The sequence below is a fragment of the Magallana gigas genome, chromosome 7 (genome assembly GCF_963853765.1).
Source record: "Magallana gigas chromosome 7, xbMagGiga1.1, whole genome shotgun sequence".
NCBI lineage: Eukaryota > Metazoa > Mollusca > Bivalvia > Ostreida > Ostreidae > Magallana > Magallana gigas.
This window is the reverse complement of record NC_088859.1, coordinates 41,328,422-41,350,719: the sequence shown is the minus strand read 5'-3', so window position 1 is coordinate 41,350,719 and position 22,298 is coordinate 41,328,422. Positions and strand designations below refer to the sequence as shown.

The following is a 22,298-nucleotide window of genomic DNA, read 5'->3' as shown; positions in this document are numbered from 1 at the left end:
TTTCAGGCACTACATTAGCATACTGTTTAGCCGTGCTGCTTGTTGCATTGCCTCTTGGCCATTTCCTGTTTTACGGTATTTATGCTGTACGGCGGTGTCTATACAGAAAACAGACAGTATCTTTTCTGGACGTATATCGACTGCCACATATATAGATACTTCAGGATTCAATAAACTAATAAGAATGTATACATAAATTATAAAAACGAAACGACAAAAACAAAGGATATTCGTGATATTGCATAGCACATAAATCACTAGCATAAGGATTTCGGCTTTTGATAAGTTTCATTGCTACATGTATATAAAGTGACAAAGTTTTTTAAAAAACCTATGGTATATTTAGTGAGGCAATGAAAGTTGATCGCTTCATCGAGAGCACGGACTGCACGGACTACACGGATAGACACCAATTTTCCAGATAGCTAACCTTTCATCATTCCGTCGCCTACATCATTTGTTCACTTTATGCTTAATTGTAGATAAGTGAGTATATAGATTCATAGAAATACGCAACTTTGCTGGTTAATACTTCTTTATGACCTTGGGTAAGAGACAACACCAATAACGAGACATTTGAGATGTTTTACGATATAACACACACATCACCTTGGATGAACCACTTACACGTTCCCACAACAAGCAAGATAACTCTTAAATAATCCGTGTGGTCTAGCCAGTATTAAATGCCAACTTTAGACATTGGTCCCAATCAAAATAAAAATCGCAAATGCGACAAATGAAAATAAGTGGTTTTGTTCAAATAGCCAATATTTCGAAAAAAAAATGGTAAACAAAATATTGAAACGTGTAAACAAAAAGTATCCCACGACTGTTGGTAAACTGCAGGCATGTTCACCAAAGTTTCTTAAGATATGACCTAAGTGTGTTCCTAAAATATGACTTTAAAAAAGTTAGGAACATCCTAAGATCAACTTAGAACACGTCTTTTAAGATGTAGCTCGACGGTAACTTAGGAACATCTTAAGTAAGGATATTCTAACCTTCTACAACCATTCTTATTTTTCACATTTAATCATAAAAATCGAATGTGAGAGACTTGTGCAGGGATAAATCATCAAACATGTTGCCAGGGAAAATTGTACGTGGCGGTAGTTACATGTAACACAATGGGCCTAAAACTAGTAATTTTAACGTTTACATTTACTTAATAAAAAAACATGATAATAAAAGAAAATAAAAAAAAAATAAAAAAAATAAAAATTAAACAGCACCCTAGATATCCAAATTACTGCTTTTTTCAATAAAAATATGTATCAGGGCATAATTGGCTTACAAGCAAATGTCCATTCTTTGAGTGTAAATTAACATTTGATAATCTTGTCATTCAAGTATATGTTATACATAAACATGCGCTTTTCATAGAATTACATGTAGAAACACAACCAATCTGTTATATATAGAATACACGATGGTAAATAAGAAATAAGTTGTAATATATCAAGAAAATTCATAAATACAGTTTATTCAACATTACGACTTTTTTCAAAGATTATTTTTTCAGAATGAAGTAAGAAAAATGCGAAATGATCACGCATGGCTTACATAATCCGATGTTTTACTTTTTAACCAAGGAGATTTGAATAATCTTGTCCAAAGGTAATCAAAACAATGAATGTAACTTACTTAGTGTACATTGTATATATTAAAAAAAAAGTGAATAATAAGGATGTAGCAACAGGGAAGTTAGGGGGGAGGGCAGGGTCCCTCTCCAATTTATATTGATAAAATGAACGTACAATATAGAATAAATGGTTGTGCCCCCCCCCCCCTCCCCCAGGATTAGGAATTAGATGTTTGTTAGAAATGCTGAAACTGTAGAAAATATTGCTTTATTCTATCGGTCTTAGGAAAAAGCTTCACAACAGCCCCAGTATCCCCCAAAACGTTATTACACAGCCTAAGAATGGTCTTAGAACAAGGTAAGTGATGTCCTAAAGTTAGGAAAAAGTTATGGCGTTCCCTAAATTTAGGAGAGCTTAGAGAAACAGACTTAATACTAAGACGTATCCTAAGATGTACTTAGGACGCACCTTGGTCCTAAGATAGCTTCCTGAACATGCCTGCAGATCAATAGAGACTATATTGATTTGTCGACCGTTCATATATTACAAGCAGCTGCTCTAAAACCCATGCAATGGTACCCCTACCCTTCTTTGCTGTTTTACAAGACATTGTTTCTCTTTACAAATTGCTGAGCATCAAACGAAGGTAATGCTATAATTTGAAGCATGGACATGTTCGCATTTGTAAATCGTGTATGATTTATTGCCCAGCTCAAGTGCAGAAATTGTAAAATAGCATTGTGATCTGGATAAAGAATTCAATTAAATCTTTCAACAGTTAAATTCAACTTAAATTCATTTTTTATATCCTTAATTTCATATATGTTTGCTACCGTTAATCAGAGAGAGAACATAAAAATAAAAAGATAAGCTATTGACCTTGTTGCAATACGACAAGGGTTGGCTGTGTTACACATTCCAGGTGTACGTTTATCGCCCCAGGTAAACGTCAAACTAAAAACAAAAATGGCGGCCTCCGATGAACGAACGATGTCGTCGGAGGCTATTTTGTTACAAGAATTTGTGGAGACGTTTAAACTTCCAAAAATCAGTGAAGTCGTGGGAGGACATGGACTCAATGGGGCCCCGTTTTCTGCCGGTGATTCCCTGGTGCTGAGGACCCTGGCTGTGGAAAGTGTGGGCCTCCGATTCTATGATGCGGACGCAGGGTCGAGGAGAGAGGTGAGAGTGCCCGTAGACAACAGTTTCAAATTCCACGTCGTACAGGACTACAACTCAACGGAGCCTAAAGTCTACAAAACAGTGGCAGACTTATTGACTGACTGTCCGACAGTTTTTAGGGCAAATACGGAAGTGATTACACAAAGTGGTAGTGCATTACAAAGTGGTTGTGTTTTGAATTTCATTCGCAAAACGCGTTCTTTGAATGACATGTGTTTGTGTGTGGAGTGTAAAGATTCTGCAGGAACGCATCATTTGCTGCCACTATCATCTCAAGGAAACTTTACAATCGTACACGATCCTTTATCCTACACCCTACAGGAAATTATTTCTTTGGGAGCGGTGGAAAGAGTTCTTCGACTTTCAAATGAAAATAAGAAATTCGCTGTCGCCAACGACGGTAGCCAACAGATTGGTGATGAATTTACGCGTCATTTACCAGTGTACGATAATGTCCAAAACAAAGATGCTGCGTTATCCCGTATCACTGGTCTTCCGTTAACATTTAAAGGAATTATTTACATGCAGCGCCCAGACTTGTTTCTACTTGCCTCCCCAGCAGACGACACTGACGTCAGATGGAAGATCGCGCTAGATTCGAATCTTTTTTTCAAGATTCCAGAGGAGGAGAAAAGTGTTGAATACGGTGAACCTATCAAACCCGAATTAGTGCTAAAGGAATTCGTGGAAGAATTCGAACAGGACTTTCCTGTAGTAGCCCAAGTTGGTTATTGTGACCAACTGCATGAAAAGTTCAAAGGATACTTGTCAGCGGGTATGGAAATTCTTGTACATAGAATTGATAAAATTGAGAAAATGTTGTGCAGTATTTCTGGTGATAAATTCTTAGTCAGTGACAGAGTAAAAGGCAGGTTGAGGAAGTCTTTAAGGCGATTTAAGTCATTATCCGAGCTAGTGTCACTTGACTTGAAAAAAGAAGTGTCAATTAAAATGATGGAAGATATTGCTTCCGATGTACCAGAGCATTTCTCTTTAAAAGCAGGAGATGTACTTGTTTTTAAGAATTTTAATGTTTCTACAGTGAATATTAAACTTGGAAAAAAATCCTACGAGAAGTGTCAGGTTATACAATGTGAAAAAGTTCTTGAGGATGAGACAAGACAGAAACTGCAGTTACCATTGGACCTTGAAGCGGATTTTATTCAGTTACCCAGTCCTGGCGAGGAATCGGGGTTCGACATTAATGTAGTGTTGTCCAAGTCTGTCAATGTGCCACTGACGGTCGATTTTATTCCGACATCCAACACAGAAACTTGCTTACTGCCCACTGATTGTGAAATTGAAATAGAGAATATTGTGACGGACTCCGTTTTGGTTCTCTCCCCTTTGCCTCACCGGGAAGACCGTAGGGAATCGGGAATAAGCGCGCGCTTAAAGTTCTGTCTTCTGCTTCCTCTCAGAAGTGACATTTCTCTGAGATTGGAAGACAAATTGCAATTCCCATCAAATTACTTCATTTTTCCAAGACGACACAAATGGATAGAGGAAGAGGTCGAGTGCCTTTCCGAGGGCGAATACGGGTATTTGACCAAATACAGTGACAGTGCTTATGAGGACTATGCATTTCGACAAACGTTGTCTGAATGCAATATCCACGATTACAGCGAAGTACAATCGTAAGTTTTGAACAACACAAATTAATCCGTTTTATGTCAACTTTTATTTCTTCAGTTATAAATATTCACAAACCAAATTTCAATTCATATCTGTAGTGAAAAAATCTCGAAGAAAAAAAGCAAGAGGTTGAAGAAAAAGATTCGTTCTGTAACAGAACTTCAGCTGGACAAGATTGACCTACAAAAGGTTGCGTCCTCCCCCGGGCGATTGATGACCGGCAGCGAAAGTGACCTTGTACAGCATGCCGTGAAGAATGAGGGTATGACTTTGATACATTGTACGGGGGAGAGGGCAAAATTTGCTAGGGGACAAGGGGAGGGAGTGGTTTAGCCAATGTCGTTCTTGTGGAATTTGGAAAGACATAAAAAGGCAAGGGAAGGTTCTAAAGTAATGCAGCTTTAATACAACTATTACACAATATAAAAGTACATTTATACTTTTGGTGGCTTATCAGCGCTGTATTTATACCACCACAAAATTTTAAAGAAAAAAATTCTAGGGATTAACATTGGGATGGTGTATGTAATGGAGGAGTGATCAATTTTTTTTTCTAGTGGCATTTTTAGCCAATTTAGCTATATAAATTATTGTTTAATGTAAAATTAATAAAACAATCCGTTAAGCGCGGTATTATTTAAACAATAATGCTTTCTTTGGTGATTCGTTCGGGATATGAAGGTAGCGACATTGCAGGAAAAATACATAACCCGCGTAGATGTAAATATATACTTATACAAGTTATTGACATATTTTGACACGCCTACTAGTATTTCTATTCTATCTCTGCAGATGATGAAAACATATACGAGACGTTTGACCCTAGTAAACGGAGGAAAGAACGGAGAAAGTCAGGTTAGTTGAAGTAATTGAGGATTAATATCACTTGTCCCATTATTTTATGTCATGGAACTATAAATACATATGTGCATTAATTGCTGCTTTTTTCATGTTTTGAAGTGATCAGAAGGATGCCTATAACATGTTATCAAATTTTCCTTGTATTGAAGTGGAAGTGCTATGCAATGCTGTAAAACATTAATGTTGTTATTTTTCTTCTTCAGAAACTTCATTGAGAAGTCGAATAAAGCGAAGAGTATCAAAGATCTTCTGACAACAGGAGGACCAATCCAAAATTCTTCTCCATAACTTATTTACCATGTTTTAAAATATTTATAAATAAAAAGTTAAAACCAATAAAAAAAATGTTTTAAAGTTTATTGAACATATGGATCTGAAACACAGTTCTTTCTCATTTATAACACAACATCACTCCTTCAGCTTTCACATCCTGAAAAAAAAAACAAATTTAAAAGGATTAAAAACTTCTAACAATAGAAAGAACAGGGTATGGAGTTCTGGTTTAAATTACTTAACTGCATTGTCAACAAGTTTACGAGAGCTACAGACATACATTTAAACTAGTAAAATTATTAAATTTGTAAAGATTTCTTAATGAAAGACCAGTAAATTAAGTTTCAATTTAAAAATTTGATTATAACTTATACTGTTGAAGAAACATGTTTAAATATTGCATAGATAATATTTGTAATTACTCTTTGTCATGTATTCCTATTTTAAATTTAGCCCAAGCAAGACTAATGTGAGAGACACAAAAGTAAATAAAACAGATATGATTTAAATTAATACAGTAACTGGTAAAGACATTTGAAAAATTTACCCCGGATTCTCATTCTTCATCCCAAGTGACAGTGCCTTCTGGTGTTACTATATAGTAGGCCCCGTCCTTGATCAGCTGTTCCTGGAGGACGTAAGGATCAGTTCGGCTGAAAAAGACAACACAATCAGTAAAATAAGGAAAATCACTGACCTGTACCAATAAAGGCAAAAAAAAGGTCAATCATCATAGCATCATTAGCATGTTATCTTTGTACAATGTACTTGATAGGAAGGTGAAAAAACCCCCAAGTGTATAGCTTATGTTAAACAAAAATGGGTGAATGGTGTGACTGATCTAAAGCTTAAATACAATGTGCTGCTAAAGCTTAAAAAAACAAGAGGCCCATGGGCCACATCGCTCACCTGAACAGCAGTTCCTTGTAACATTACATTTCGTAGCATATGCTTTTTCTATTTTAAACATTGAACCCCTTTCTGGGGACCCAGTTATGGTCCGAGGTTTATGGTTGGCTTGAACAACATAAATAGTAACATAGGAATGAAAATGTGTAGCACTGCGGTGGGACCGCACGTACACAACCTGAAAAACTGAACGTAGCAGAGTTCCACTTCAAGAGGAATAACTCTCAGACTGTACAGAACATCAAGAAAGATAACTCTTGGTTTCACTACATTAGAGTTTACACAATTTGAGGATCCTTGCATAGTAATCTCACAAACTGTAGCATTATAGTTCTCGCGAAAAACTTTTTAAAAACCTTTTCAATATATCTTTCTATGTTAAACTTTGAACCCCTCTTGGGGCCACAGTATTAGTCCAGTGCCAAAGTTTTAATTATTTGGAATCTACATTATTTAAGGATGCTTGCATAGTTATCTCACAAGCTGAAGCATTATAGTTCCCTAGAAAAAGATTTTTCAACATTTTCCCTCTATATTTCTATGCTAAACTTTGAACAGCACTTGGGGCCCCAGTATTAGATTGAGTTCACGGCTTTTATAATTTCGAATCTACACTATTTGAGGGTGCTTACGTAGTTATCTGACAAATTGATGCATTGTAGTTCTCGAAAAGAAGATTTTTAAACATTTTCCATATATACCGGTACTTCTACATTTAACTTTAAACCCATCTTGGGTGCCTAGTATTAGTCCAGGGGTCACTATTTTAAAACTGTCGAACCTTCATTATCCAAGGTTGTATGCATGATAGTAATCTCACAAATTGAAGCATTGTAGTTCTCGAGAAGAAGATTTTTTAACATGTTACCTTTATATTTCTATCTTGGGGCCCCAGTATTGGTCTGGGGGTCACGATTTTACCAATTAGGAATCTACATAAGCGAAGGATGCATGCATATAAATTCCACAAACTAAAACATTGTAGTTCTTGAGAAGAAAATTTTTAAACTTTAAAATAAATTTTGAACCCCTCTTGGTGCCCATCAATTGTCCGGGAGTTACAATTTTTTGAATCTACATTATTTAAGGATGTACATGTATGCATAGTAATATCCCAAACAGTTGCACTATAGTTCTTGAGAGGAAGATTTTAAAACATTTTCCTATATATGTTTAAATCTAAACCCCTACTGGGGCCCCAATTTTTGTTCGGGGGTCACGATTTTTACAATCTTCACTATATATACAACCTTTTGTGTATGTATTGGCATTTCTGGTGCAGTGGTTCTTGAGAAGAAGATTTTTTAAACACTTTCCATATGTAGTTCTATGTTAAACTTTGAACCCCGCCTGGGGCCCCAGTTTTGGTCAGAGGGTCACGATTTTTACAATTTAGAATCTTCACTATATATACAAGCTTTTGTGTAAATATTGGCATTTCTGGTGCAGTGGTTCTTGAGAAGATTTTTAAAGACATGCACCCTATACTTACTGTTTCGCAATTATCTCCCTTTTGAAAAGGGCTGTGCCCTTTATTTTAACAATTTATAACCCCCTTTCCATAAGGATGCTTTGTACCAAATTTGGTTAAATTTGGCCCAGTGGTGTGAAAAGTTTACAGACGGATGGACAGACAGACAGACGGACGGACGGACGGACGGACGACAGACAACGGGTGATCAGAAAAGCTCACTTGAACCTTCGGTTCAGGTGAGCTAAAAAGAAGTTGTGTGTTTGGGGTAACCCGACCTAACTTACAAAAATGCCCCAATCCTACCATTTTTAGATGTTGGTTTTTATCTGATTGTGAATTTTTTATTATTTCTATTAAAAAATCTGTTTTTAAATATGACACAAACAAACATTCCTAAGATTCATGCAGAAAAATATATGATAAAATAAATTTTATAATTACTTTAAAAATGATCAAAATTTACTTGAATTTGGTTATATGTGTACATGGTCGAGTGGTTAGAACCGTGGCCACTCACTACCAGAAGCATAAAGGTTCTAGAGGTTGTGAGTTCAAAGCCCCGCCCCGGCGGAGATAAAGTTCTAATTTAGTGAATTTCGCTGTGCTCTAGATGTATTTATTTTTATATCAGCAATTCAAGTGTATTTTCAAGAAGATTATATAGGAAACTGCATACTCTAGTATTTTGCAGAAATGCCTGGTAAGGTACCCTAATTTTTTGCAAGAAAGCTTGTCAAAGTAGTAGTAAACCATTAACAAATTCTTGGAAAAAGTTATCTAAAATTGAGGAACGTGTCGTCTGACCTTAAATAAGATACATGTATAAAAGAAAACGAAAATAACATTGATTTATACGTATCAATGGTACATTGTACATCTAAAATGAATGTTTAAGAATAAATCTCTTTCAGGACTAGGCATATTAAAGATTACTTGAGTATAAAAATATATCTAAAACTTGCCTAAAAAAGTCCAGGTGCTTGTGTTTGATTTGGTTGACACCATAGTAGTAAACTGGTAGAGTTGAAACAAGAGATACAGAAAAAATTGCTGCCATCCTCTTTCTGATATAATCACCAAATAAACCTCGAAGCTGGGGTCTAGGCAGTTTGGAGGCCATCTGAAACAGAAGAGCCAAGAAATTATAAAACTTCTTCATATACCATATGCAAGCAAATATTTTTCTCTCACATACCAGTACATGTTTATCTCTACAAAAATTGCTTAGCTGAAACAAGGAAATCTTTTTTATTTAGAGGATTTAAATTAAAGAATGTATAATAAAGATTGTTAGTTGTAAGATTGCAGCATCATGAAATTGTTTCCTTTAAACCACTTTCGAAATCAATAACATATAGCTATTATTTCTACAGAATTTGGGTGAAAATTAGGTAAAGTTTATGTGCTCCAGAAATTGCAACTTTTTAACATATATTGACCTGTAGCTCCAGAAAGGCATAAACCAGGGTTTAATCCAGAGCACTGTGTACAATGTATGTATAGTCCGTGATAGATGGGTTGACAACAAAATAAATTTTATTTTACTTTCAATACAATAGAGTTCTACATCATGTCAGCCTCTAGTAAATGGCAAGAATTTGATTTTTTTAAAACTTCAAATGTGATTTGAAGGTTAATTATACATGTATTGTTTTACTTCAACAGAGTAACACCAAATGTAATCATTTAAATCACTTTATTAGTGAATTATTTTTCTTTCCTTCACCTTAAGAAGCATCTTTTTTTGTATATTAAATCCTGTACAAACCAAATAAAACATTTTTACTTATGGGCAAGTGGTCCAAAATTATTACAAGAAAACCTACCTGTTGTTGTGCTAGCTATGTCATTTTGCAAAAAATTAACTTGGGTCCATAGGACTAATTCTATCACCTACATGTACTGTACATTACATGAGTTCATAGGCAATGTCATTTTATTTTCTAGAAAACCAAGTATCATAATTAAAGCAGAAAGGCATTGTGAAACCGAGATTTTTAACAACGATTGTTATCTTTACAAGAATCTCAAAAAAATGAAGTGGAAGATGGTCCTTAATAGGTTTAGTAGAGGCATCAGTAAAAATATGGAGCAGAGGAATTAGGCCACTCTTGCATTTCACAAATGAAGAAAAACATGTTGATTGGACACAGATTTTGTCAATTGATGTACTCATGTTAGCTGCAGAACTGTAGCTCTCCGGAACACGCTACCGTGTTGAATTTACATCGAGATCGAGAGTCGCCATTTTGACATGTAAACAAAGTGCACCACATGAATTTACGGGACAGGTGATGGTGTTTAAAAGACTATCCGAGGCAAGTGAAGAGACGATATCAGTAGTAAATTGCATGAAGAATTTAATGATACTAATTGTTTTCACAGAATTTGCGTATAAATAAGGTAAATTAGTCGAAAACTAGCGCACGTTTTTCTGCGCAATAAATATACAATTTTTTCAATGGGTGGCCCTGTAGCTCTCCGGTCTGTCAATATTTTTTTTCCCGGAGAGCTACAGTTCTGCAGCTATACTCATGTCAGTGTACTTGCCCAGGTGGAAAATATTATGCACGCTTTCTTCAGAATTTCAGATAACGTTTTCCAAAATAAACAAAAAAAAAAAAGACTTTCATTTGGTAGATAAAATAGGGATCCCATAGATATCGAGTATTTGACCACCAAATAATGGCCAAATATGATATAAAGAGTCAACCCACCAAACGATGGACTGTTCTCATACTTGAATTAAGCCCATTACAACCGTAATCAACAGGTAATAATCTGCACTTTATCTAATATATAATACTTATTATTAAATGATTGAAATTAAAATCCTTCGTTTTAAAGATAATTGAATACAAGGATCATATTAATTTTTTAGATCGAGAAAATTCGAGGTATAAAAGGTTATTCTCGACATAATATACTGATTGAAAAATATTTGATTGTTTTAGTTATATATTTTCCTTTACAATGTTTCTTTTCCCCAACGCTTAAAAAGTTTTTGTCCCAAAAACCCCCTGAAAAACAGTCTGAAGCAGATAGTCCTACCTTTTCCAAAATCACCCAAGGTCGTGTGGGTGCAAAATAAGTCGTACTCTTAACTTTTAACAAATCAGTTCGTACGAAGTTTAGTCGTGATGATCATTTAAAAAGTCTTTGTGAATTAATTTAAACAAAGCTTACTACAACAACTACTACTGATAATAATAATAATAATAATAATAATAATAATAATAATAATAATAATAATAATAATAATATATTTAAATTGCTGTTCTTCGGGATTTTATCGGTGGGCTACGTAACAAAATGAGCAAAATCGAAATAGCCTATGGATCAAAGGAAAAAGAACCGAAAGTAGTTTAACTTTAGGTGCCTGCACAAGAAGCTATCTCAATGGCTTTGATTAATAAAGTTGTTACCTGACGAACTACAGAAAAAATGTACACCAAAAAGACTTATCCAATTCTTTAGATAGTTGTACATGACGTAAATGCCAGTATTTCACGATCTATTTGAATCGTTCAGTGAAAATGATGATACCGCGCCTCCAACTCGGCTTCACCACACTGTAAACACATCTAAGAGACAGTTTGAAAATTTTTTTATATCATGGGTGGATATTTGGCCTACTATACTTTATACTCAACTGTACGAGTTGTCGTTCCTTGTACTTAATCAATACAATTTATTATATACTGGAACCGGGGGGGGGGGGGGGGCGCTAACTTTTTTTGCAAAGTTAGACCTAACCATTAGGCACATAGCATCATAGAGGGTTCAGCCCCCCCCCCCTCCGACTTTTTCTCGCCGCAAAGATAATTGTTCCAAAATTTACCTTGAAAAGATGGAAATACTGAGAAGTTGGAGTCATAGGTATACTAGCCCCCCCCCCCCCCCGGATTAGGGTTTTTATGATTTTGGGATTTATTAATTTTTTTTTTGCTTGTCAAGATATTTGAGGAATAGTCTAGCGCCCCCCCCCCCCCTTTCAATTTGCATCCGACGCCACTGTACTCAAACCAGTGAGTGGGTATTTAGTGCGTTTCTGTCTAAACGTTAGATTTCACTTTTTAAATTACTAGTACTGTCCTAAATAAGAATTTTTAGATAAAAGACTGTTGAAAAAAACAATTGTGGACCTATTCGACTTCCCCGTTTTATGCATAAATCATTTTATTTATATTTAAGACGTAGAACATAGTTTGTTCATTGCTTACAAATTAATGTCTAACGTTTGCCACCCACCAAAAAAAGTAAGAAATTAAAAGACGCTAGTGTATATGCATATTAATTGCATATTTTAAACCAAAGTTGTCAGATCCAAAATATCCACCCGATGGTTATCTCGCCCTACATTTTCCGTCAGGATATTAGTTAGTCAACCCGCGTTTATGGACACCCCGCTCTGGAAAGTTCTTTCCATCACAACTAACATAATTGCATGAAATTGCATGCGCGGATCCAGAAAATTTTTCCAGGGGGGGTCCGAAGGATAATTGTGTTTGTCAGGGGGGGTCCGAGGCATATTTTCGCTATAATTTTACTATGTAAATTTAATAAATTTTCATTTTCCAGGGGGGGTCGGGACCCCCCCCCCCCCCCGACCCCCCCTCTAGATCCGCGCATGAATTGTTCCATATTATTAACTTTTTTGTATTAATCAGAGATGTGCGATGTAAGGTATCTGCCCGCGTTGCATGATGAACTCGTCCTTCACTTTTCTCCTGACGTTAATTAGTCAACCTGCGTTCTTGGTTACCCCGTTTTGGAAATTTCTATCCCATTCTCTCACCAGAGGTCGTACTTCGCAAGCCAATAAGTTCTATTCATCAAAAACTAAAATTGCACATTCAAGAAGCGAATCGGCTCATTTTATTTATTCAACATTTGTCAAATCTTAACTTCTACATGTATGTGTACTCCAAATTATTTCACAGTAAATGTATTCACTCTCTACGTAATCATTCAATATTATTTCATTGCAAGAATATTATTTTCATGCAAACTATTCCTGACTTAGATCCGCCAAAGTGCCCCCACCATACTCTCATTTTTGCTATTTTGGGCTTGTTTTTCGAAAACGAAAGGAAGTTTTTAATTTCACAAAAATTACTTATCAGTAAAAATTCAATTATAGCTTACGGGCATCATCTTGTGTGGAAATACTAAAGGTTAAGTAGTCACACTGGTGCGGGTAATTTGTAGTTTGCAGAATGTCTTAATTCTTAGGTATAGATCAGGCACGTAGCATCGGGGGGGGGGGGGGGGGGGGGCAACTCCATGATAAATCAATTTTTTATATGTAAATTTTAAAAAATTTGTTTCTGCGAGAAAAAAGTGGGGGGGGGGGGGGCAGGCCCCCCTGGCTCCCCCTGATGCTACGTGCCTGTAGATTTGATGATTTACTTACAAGTATTGAATGCTATCTGAATAGATGTTTCACGTTTTGTTCACAAGATTATTGTAATATGCAATTTTTATTCACCGACAAATTATAGCAACAACGTTTCGGAGGGTTCCATGAAAATATTGGTTGTGTTAACATAAACTCACCAGGCTTTGAGATTATATAAGAATATTTACATTTTCCAGTGTCTTTTCCTTTGATAACACTACGTATCGATTTTGTACTATATTACCCATAACTTCAAATGACGCCAAATTGAGGCGCCAGCGGGGTTTGCTTATTCATATTTAAATATTTAATCGTACGATGGCTTAAAATTATATAAATATAAGTAATAAGGAATCATTCTTTGAATATTATGAGGTGATAATTTCGGGGTGATTCCTTATTCCTTAATAAAGGCGTAAAATGAGCTGAGTCAACTTTTGTGTGTGTGTGTGTGTGTGGTGAGAGAGAGAGAGAGAGAGAGAGAGAGAGAGAGAGAGAGAGAGAGAGAGAGAGAGAGAGAGAGAGAGAGAGTATTGGCGTTCAGTATAAAGCTTCGTGAACCGTTGGTTCTTTTAACGTTTAAAGCAAATCTAATTTAATCTGTGTTGATAAAATGTTGTTAAAAAAATTACATATACACATAGCAAATATCCCACACTACAATATAAGGATACCTGTGTATGGTATACCCGTATTTTACCGCCATGGACAAGTCAGAAATACGACACATGCTGTATATCCTACCTTTGGACCTCTTACCTAACACGCATAGTCAAATCGAGAATTACATTAAATGTAATTGTGTTTGCTCCGTATGTATTAGAGAAATTATTTTGGTTTTGTTTTTTTACAGAATCTGTAAATTAATCTATAGTCTGGAAGACAATAAATTGTGTTTTGTAATACCTTTTACGCTATACCAGTCTCTGACATTCTAGTTCCATGTGTGGAATCACAGAGGAAAGATTTACCTGTAGAATCAACCGAAATTGATTAAAATCACGAAATACTATCCCGGCTCTGTCTTGGCCACCGGGTCGCCATGGCAACAACTTATTAGTGTCCCATTACCAGTAGTATTTTGTCCTGTACAGACTTATTGAAAGTTGATTTACAAGCCGTGCGCGTGCCTCCATTAAATGGCGAGAGACGCTCTCTGTCTTAATAATTAAAGAACCCCAAACCATCGTTTAATGATGTATTTAGACAAATTCCCGCGTTCTCAGAATCAATGGCGGAACAAGAAAAAAGCATCCCGTTTCTTGCGTTAAAGAAAGACATATTCAATGGAGCGCTGGACTCTGTTAAAAGTATCCCGTGGTGTGTCGCTGAATCGGATATATAAATCATTAATAAGTATCTAAGAAAGCGATTAGACAGCATAAAATTGTCTTCTATATTAGAAAGCTTTTGGTTGTGAATTTCCTGCCCTTTCTAAAAGGAAAAAAATACAAAGAATGTTTTAAAAATATACGTATATATTGGTTACTTTGCAAACTGCTCTACTTTTATTTCTCTTTCAGCGAAGTGTATATGGAGACAATTATATAAACTATTATCAAAATATAACAAGAATTCAATCACATCAGTAGCCTGCCTCCCAATAAAATGAATATACCTTTGCCTTAAGTTTGAAGAGATGAATTTTTTTTGGTCTTATTAAAGTGTTTACAAATATGCATTCTGTGCAATTACCAAGGAGTAAGGAGACAGGTATATTCCCTCGTCAGTCTGTTGGTCTGTATATCCATGTCTTTCTACATGCTTTTGTCTCACATGCCTTGAAAATTCAGACACCTTGCTATTATCGCCGGAAATCAAACGATTTATTGTTGCTAACGAAGTCCTTTAGTTTGGACCATACATAATCTTGATTTAGATATATCTGAATCTAAAGCTGTGAATCTCAGAGATGTTTGTCCATATGTGGGAAAACCCAATATATCCACATTATCAAATGATGACATGCGTGTAATAGCTGCTAAGTTTTTCTACAAGATTAAGGGATTTGTTTTTGTTCTAGGAATGCATTATTTATCTCTATTTCTAAATAATATGAACTACTCAAGCATAGTTATACATGTATAAGCGATGAGGTGGAATGCTACATCAAATTTTTCTTTTTTTTAAAAATGATTTTTAACACATGATTTTATAGTTCAAAGAAAGACGTATGCTTTAGATTATTAAATTTGGTTTTTTTTATTTCATGGGATAATAGAAAAACTTTTCGTTGCAGGTTTGACACCGCAGAGTTTAAAAAAGAGTATGGCATATAACCTTATAACCTTAAGAGCAAATGAGTAGAATTGTTTCTATTGTTTATTTCATATCCTCCCATATCTTCAGTATATTTCAACCCGCACACTTTATACCGTACAAATAATTGTCGATTAGTCTTAAAACTAAAATTATAGTCATAAAATAAGTACCAACATGATTAATTGATTTTATCTGTTCTCTAATCAAGGTTCATTTATCCTATCGATGTCATTCACGGAGAGCCCTCGTAAATAATCAACACAAATTTAAAAAAAAAGGGAGCGGGACAAGAACCTCGTCATCACTGTTCTATCTACGTATGCTTATACACACACACCGTGTTTTCTTCACAGGTTAGATTCGAACAAAATAATCATGGACTGGACAATGACCACTTGACCTACGCATTTTTTTAAAACTGGGAATAATAGGAGGCCGGTTTTCGGACAAACAGATCGATGCAATTAAGTTATTACAAATATGGTATGATTTATTATGAAACACATATATGTGTGATTTTTTCTTCTTTAGATTCAACACTCATTATCACTGAGCCCTATTCCTTACAAATCATGATTGGGACAAAATACTGAAGGAATGGACAAAATCGATGCCCATAGTTTTTAATCCTTACAAAACTCATTTTCAGGATTTCATCCCAACAGCATATGTTTATGGGAACAAATTTTCTTTCATTTTCTTTCATTGTCTTTTTTATTTTCTGGCAGTCGTCTCCGAAGGCAAATAACCCGAGATAGTTTTAATTTATACCCCATCTTTATCGATTTTACTTGTCATATTGTAAGATTAGCTTTAAGGAGCAATTAGGGCAGAAAAATGATACATTTTAACATATCCATATGGAGAAAAGGATGCGTCAATGAAAACAAATTGGAGTTCATTGTCAAGGAACGGAAGCTTGGCTCTAACGAGTCCTGGAACACTCGTACAATGCAGCACGGCGGCCCCGTGGGTAGCTGGCGGAGGCGAAAAACAAATTGAAGGGACTTGTACACCCATGACATTCTGCAATCATTTCTTTTCACTTGGTTTACAAACATATACCTCATTTTTCCTGGTTTTTGTCCTCAAGGATTCAGTTTTGCCAAATCTCGATCAGAATCTGTCTGTCGTTGCGGCATTGAACAGATCTCCTCACATCGGCTTCACATCTGAAGAAACATCTACGAAAGGTTAACGTCATCAGTGAAATATGTCTTAAGTTTGCTTGAGTGTTGATATATTAAGGTGTTTATGCACTGTAGTTTATAGAAAAAAAGGAAAAATCACCGATAGATGTCTTTGGTTCAAAGCGTTCGAAGTGAGGAGATTGTATATATGATTTGGAACAAGAATTTTTTGAATATTGAATGCGATCTTGACACCAGGGCTATTGAATAATTTGGTACCCTTAACCGGAACAACACAAATCTGAAAGCAAACGATCAACCTTAAAGCTACATTACTAAAATGATGGTCTAATTTTGCCTACATAGCTACTTCCGTCAATCTTTATCGGCTAGTCTGAAGTTCAGCCATGAAACTTTCCTATCCGATCAGTTGGAAAGAGGGTTAGGGGATGGGGGGGGGGGGGGGGGGGCGGGGTTTGAATCAATGGTAATAGTTAAGGAAGAATATTCTGTAACACCGAAAACTCAATAATTAAGACATGCGTGCAATAATACAAACGACAGTTTAAAATCAGCTGATCAATGCAAGCTCGTTCTTTTTGTTGTGTGGGTCAATCTCTCTCTCTCTCTCTCTCTCTCTCTCTCTCTCTCTCTCTCTCTCGTGTTTAAGTGATAATACTTATATAAAAAGGGAATTAATTTTAACATTGACAGTTTTTATCTTTGTCGATGGTTACAATTTTAGACGTTTATTTCTATTGAACGAACAATGTTACACCGGCATTGTGACGTCAGAAGTGTACATAGAGAACAGGCATGTGTTGTTGAAAATTAAAAAATAAAACGCCTGAATATTCTGTAACGATTGTGCCAGTAAGTTTTTGAAATTGCATTGTACAAAGTTGAATGTTCGTGCAGGATGTGGTGAATTCTAATTTTCCCAAAGTTAGAAAAATTTAAGAAAAATTAAAAAAGAAAATTAGTGTTCCCGCACCAAAGAGCGCTATTATGATAGGCAGTTTCATAAGGTTATTAATGGTACATATGTATTTACTATAAAAGAGTGTTAATTAACTGGGACTGATTGAGGTGCCCAGGCCTATAACATTACCGTCCAATTCTCAAGTTCTGCTAACTATGTCTCACAAGTCACCTTAATATAATTGAATAATATCTGTGATATTTTCATGTACGTGATTTCTAAGCTCATTTACCTACTTCATAGGAGAATTAACAAACACCAGCTGTCTTCGCAACAGAGTACTTCCCGGTACACCAAAGTGAAAACCGTTTAAATTAAAACCCAAAATGAAATAAACAAAAAAAAAATGTTTTTTTAAAATATGATACAGATTCATTAACCCTACCCCTTATCCAAACACGAACACAGTGATTGTATATACATGTATCATTGGAGAGAGAGAGAGAGAGAGAGAGAGAGAGAGAGAGAGAGAGAGAGAGAGAGAGAGAGAGAGAGAGAGAGAGCTATGGCTTTTATCGACTTTTAATTCAAGTCCAACAAATTGCAAAAGAATGCCAATAAAACAGGAAACTTGTCGCGCGGTGCAGTACTGTGTACTGAGAAATCTGCCCCTGTTTGAGCGTTAAGCGGCCGTTGGGGGCCTGTCCTAGCGGCATTAGCTGGAGTAATCATTTGTTATGGGAGAGAGAATGTAATGCGCTTTACCAAGTTCTAAATCAGATTATATGGGCGGGAGAAGAACCAATAAAACGCGGTATTACACGGGACATTCCGCACCGGACGCCGTCTCCGGGGAGAGTCCAATGTCGTCGGACGTGTACGGTACGTAATGGCGGCTCATTATCACCATTAGCGGTGTGGTGAAGAGTGCTAATGATTCATGACTAGAACACAGATATATTAACTTTTGTGGAAATTCTATCATCAGGGATACTGTACAAATCACGTGATTTTCGTCCTGTTTTAATGTCACTGTTAAAAGTGTTTTTATAGATGGTTTTAGGTATTAGTTTTGTCTGAATGCTTTCTGTTTCAGTCAAGAGAATTAAGATCTTTATTTTGTTATATATGTGACTGACAGAAATGGAACGCTAAACACTGAATGAAAACAAATCCACATTATAATGCCATGAACAATTAAATACATTTTACAAACAAATTTTAAAAAATTGGATTGCATGACTTTTGTAATCTTATAATATAGATTGTTAAGTATTCTGTTTTTAGATTGAAATACAATATTAAAAAAACAACATAAGAAACCTCAAGTACATTCTGAAGAATATTAAAACGGTTATTGATGATCACTATACTCACTACTTTTGCAAACAGAATCATGAACACGACTTTTTGAAACACATATGCGCGGACCCAGATGACGGTTTTCCCGGGGTTGGGTGGTCTGTTACATATTTTTGTTTTCCAGGAAGTTCCGAGGTCCATTTTGGTAAATTAATAAGTTTGAATTTTCCAGTAGGTGGGTCTGGACTCCGACATCCTTTAGAGTCGCGCATTAGACACACGCAGTTACAAAAAATAGCAAATATAATACATATATTGTAGTTTACAGAGCGTCTATGCTTAGTATACATGAACATAAAAATATTTTCACAAAAATTTACACAAATAAATCTTAAACATACAATATTGTTGCTAAAGTCACCTAATCCCCAAGTGAATGGTAAATGGCATTGTTCACTCACGCTGACGTGTTCGGAAGACATGTTTAGTTCTATGATGGGTTTTTGATAATGTGAAATCTCGGTACCTCGACAGGTTGGGATAAATGTTTTTGTCTGTACTATAACTATTGTAACGATCAACACTTTTCTAAACGTTTCTTTCAATAGCATCGTTTTGTTTCCAATTTGAGATTTAATTCTGTTGAGAACAAAGTCAGTAAATATGTGGGAGTAAAAGATACGTTATTTGATTTTAATGCAATTTTTAATAAAATAAAGTTCTACTATCTGGTGAAGAGGTACAATGTTACTATGGAAGAGAAGACATCGCGCATGGTTGTCCCTTAAATCTTTGCATTGGGCTATATCATCAAGGGCTTACCATCGAGTAAAACGAGTTATAAAAACTTGATTTTTCTGCTGTATAATTATATATTTGCAATTAATTTATATATTCCTATCAAGACCATGATTGGATATACCGAACTCTACGGAACTGCAATTGTTTCTGTGGTTCAAGTGTTATGAAGTTGAAAAACAAGATTCATTGGAGATTGGAAAATGTCTGGTCTGTGTAATATATAAGGAGGCTGGTGGTCAACAAAGCAGATCTACCTTAAATTTTGACGCATACTAGTAATCATTTTGGCCATAAACTAACTTTTAGTAAAGAAAAAACTCAGAATGTTTTTGCTTTGAAATTTGAGCATTTTCTATATCTTTGTACGGAACTCTTCTTTACAAGAAGATAGATATAGCCTATATAAGTATGGCCACGCCCATCCAGCCTCTGAAGGATTCGCAGACCCTTGCTACAGATTTGTTAAAAAGTTTAATGCTCATTAGAATTTCGAGGGTTATATTGATCTTCCCCATTTCGAGTTTATTACTAGCACGGCACAGATATTAGAACCTTTTTAACAAGGCCTTGGACTTTCAGTAGGACGTAACTATCTAATTCTTGCGTCAAAACAAATTAAAAATAATGCTGGCTTCAGGTGAAATATACACCGATTGAGTAGTCTTAGCTCAAAAGCCAGATAAATCTGGTTGATTTCAAAGAGGAATGGCTGAGTGGCCTACAATGAAATATACAGACCTATGTCACATTGCAGTTTGACACCAACTACCCAAAGTCCAAGCTCTCGTTAAATTGGTTCTATTCTTTAAGCAAAGAACAAACGTGGGGATAATTTTTGAAAAAATTGTTGCACATCTTACGAATTTTCTCTTACATTCATAGCCAGCTAACAATAAAATTAGGTCAACATCTTTATTTATATCAATCATGATGAATATCACTTCTAACATCATGCAATAGAATGTTTAATGAGTTTAATTCGGAAAGCTTGTGCATCCTATTGGATCAAAACGAAAAAAAACCTAATTTGAACGGTAACAATTCCAAACAGTTTTAATTTGTTCAATGCAGGTATATGCATCAGAAAAAAGGGTGGCCAATGGCATTTATCGATCACATGGGTTTTGATCCAAGCGATTACTAGTATCTTATTTCAACAAATCCCTGACTAGGTACATGTATTAGATACAAAGCATATTTAGATCACGAGAAATCCATGCTATATAATAGGGACTTTTACTGGCAGAACTTTCAAAGGGGCATAGGACATTTCACTATTCTGCCAATGCTTTTGGTTCCTTAACTTAATCTACTATCGAAACATTAATAATACTTAAATGAACCATACATGGGCCACGATTTTCTAATTAATTTGTGATTCAAAATCAAGTTGACAAGTCGAGCAAAATTCCTCAAACCAAAGAAATAGTCCTACATGTACAATGCATGCGCGGATCTAGAGGGGGGGTCGGGGGGGGGGGGGGTCCCGACCCCCCCTGGAAAATGAAAATTTATTAAATTTACATAGTAAAATTATCGCGAAAATATGCCTCGGACCCCCCCTGGCAAACACAATTATCCTTCGGACCCCCCCTGGAAAAAATTTCTGGATCCGCGCATGCAATGTACATGTTTATTTTTTTTTAAAGAAAACCAGAGGTTGTGGAAATATAAAGTTTTCCAGTAGTTAGAAAAGATATTTTTAAAAAATATAAGTCTGCTTAAAAGATAGATAGATAACACATTTCATGGACCATCTCCGGTTTTTTTTTTATTGTTTCTTAGATTCCTTTGCTCGCCAATAATGTGAAAAAAAAATTCTCAACACTGGACAACAAATCGCATAAAATGTAATCCGACAAATTACCAAAACCCTTTCAACCGGTAAAATCATGAACAGTGAAAAAGGCAACAAATAGTATTCAAAGGTTTTACTAAATGTTCATGAAAACTCTTTAATACTAACACTCCATCCTCTGGACACAAAAATGACATTAATAAAATTAATATAAATTTTACTAAAATTGGTCACACCAACTATAGATTATTGAATCATTGTGATAAAATGATAAATCTAAAATACTTTTCTCTGTTGTTTTTAAAACATCAATTCCATTGTATCGGCATTGAGATTTCTAGCAGATCACTTTCAGAAGCATTATCAACTTTTCATATCACGATTTTGCGCACAAAAAAACGGGAATTGTTGAATTTTCATGTTGGATGCTTTGAGAGAAAACTGCATTTTAACGACATGTTTTGAAAATTCGCTAGTTTACGAGTCAGAGCAATTCATTAAAATGAAACAGAAATCCAATAAACACACAAAGACTTTAATGATGGGTTTGCCGTTGTGAAAACGGTAAGACACATGATTACGTCATCAATTGTGAACGGGATACTTGGCGTAAAATTCAATTTTGCACACCAGCAATCGCTCTCTCCCACCCCAAGGGTGCACTGATTTGATATTATGGATAGTGTCACCAGCGGATTGTACCAACACCTTTCTTCTTTTTTACCTTGGAAACCAGAACAAACTACGATCAATACTGCTTTT

The 22,298-nt window shown here is 35.5% G+C and overlaps 1 protein-coding gene and 1 long non-coding RNA gene across 2 annotated transcripts; one reads left to right on the top strand and one right to left on the bottom strand.

Moving 5' to 3' along the window:
- The first annotated feature begins 2,485 nt into the window (after positions 1 to 2,485).
- Positions 2,486 to 5,611, top strand: LOC105340084 (protein THEMIS). Its single transcript, XM_011445931.4, has 4 exons — positions 2,486 to 4,405; positions 4,502 to 4,665; positions 5,196 to 5,258; positions 5,468 to 5,611. The coding sequence occupies exons 1-4, from the start codon at positions 2,553 to 2,555 to the stop codon at positions 5,515 to 5,517; spliced, it is 2,130 nt and encodes a 709-aa protein (XP_011444233.3). The 5' UTR covers positions 2,486 to 2,552; the 3' UTR covers positions 5,518 to 5,611.
- On the bottom strand, positions 5,608 to 11,104 carry LOC109620217 (uncharacterized). Its single transcript, XR_002200918.3, has 4 exons — positions 10,972 to 11,104; positions 8,883 to 9,040; positions 6,085 to 6,190; positions 5,608 to 5,694 (listed from the first exon to the last, which is right to left on the bottom strand). It is a non-coding gene; the product is annotated as an uncharacterized lncRNA (long non-coding RNA).
- Between the last annotated feature and the right edge of the window lie 11,194 nt (positions 11,105 to 22,298).

Coding starts and splice junctions, on each gene's coding strand:
- LOC105340084 (XM_011445931.4), top strand. CDS start 2,553: ATGGCGGCCTCCGATGAACGAACGATGTCGTCGGAGGCTATTTTGTTA. Junction 4,406..4,501: donor GATTACAGCGAAGTACAATC/GTAAGTTTTGAA, acceptor TCATATCTGTAG/TGAAAAAATCTCGAAGAAAA. Junction 5,259..5,467: donor GAAAGAACGGAGAAAGTCAG/GTTAGTTGAAGT, acceptor TTTCTTCTTCAG/AAACTTCATTGAGAAGTCGA.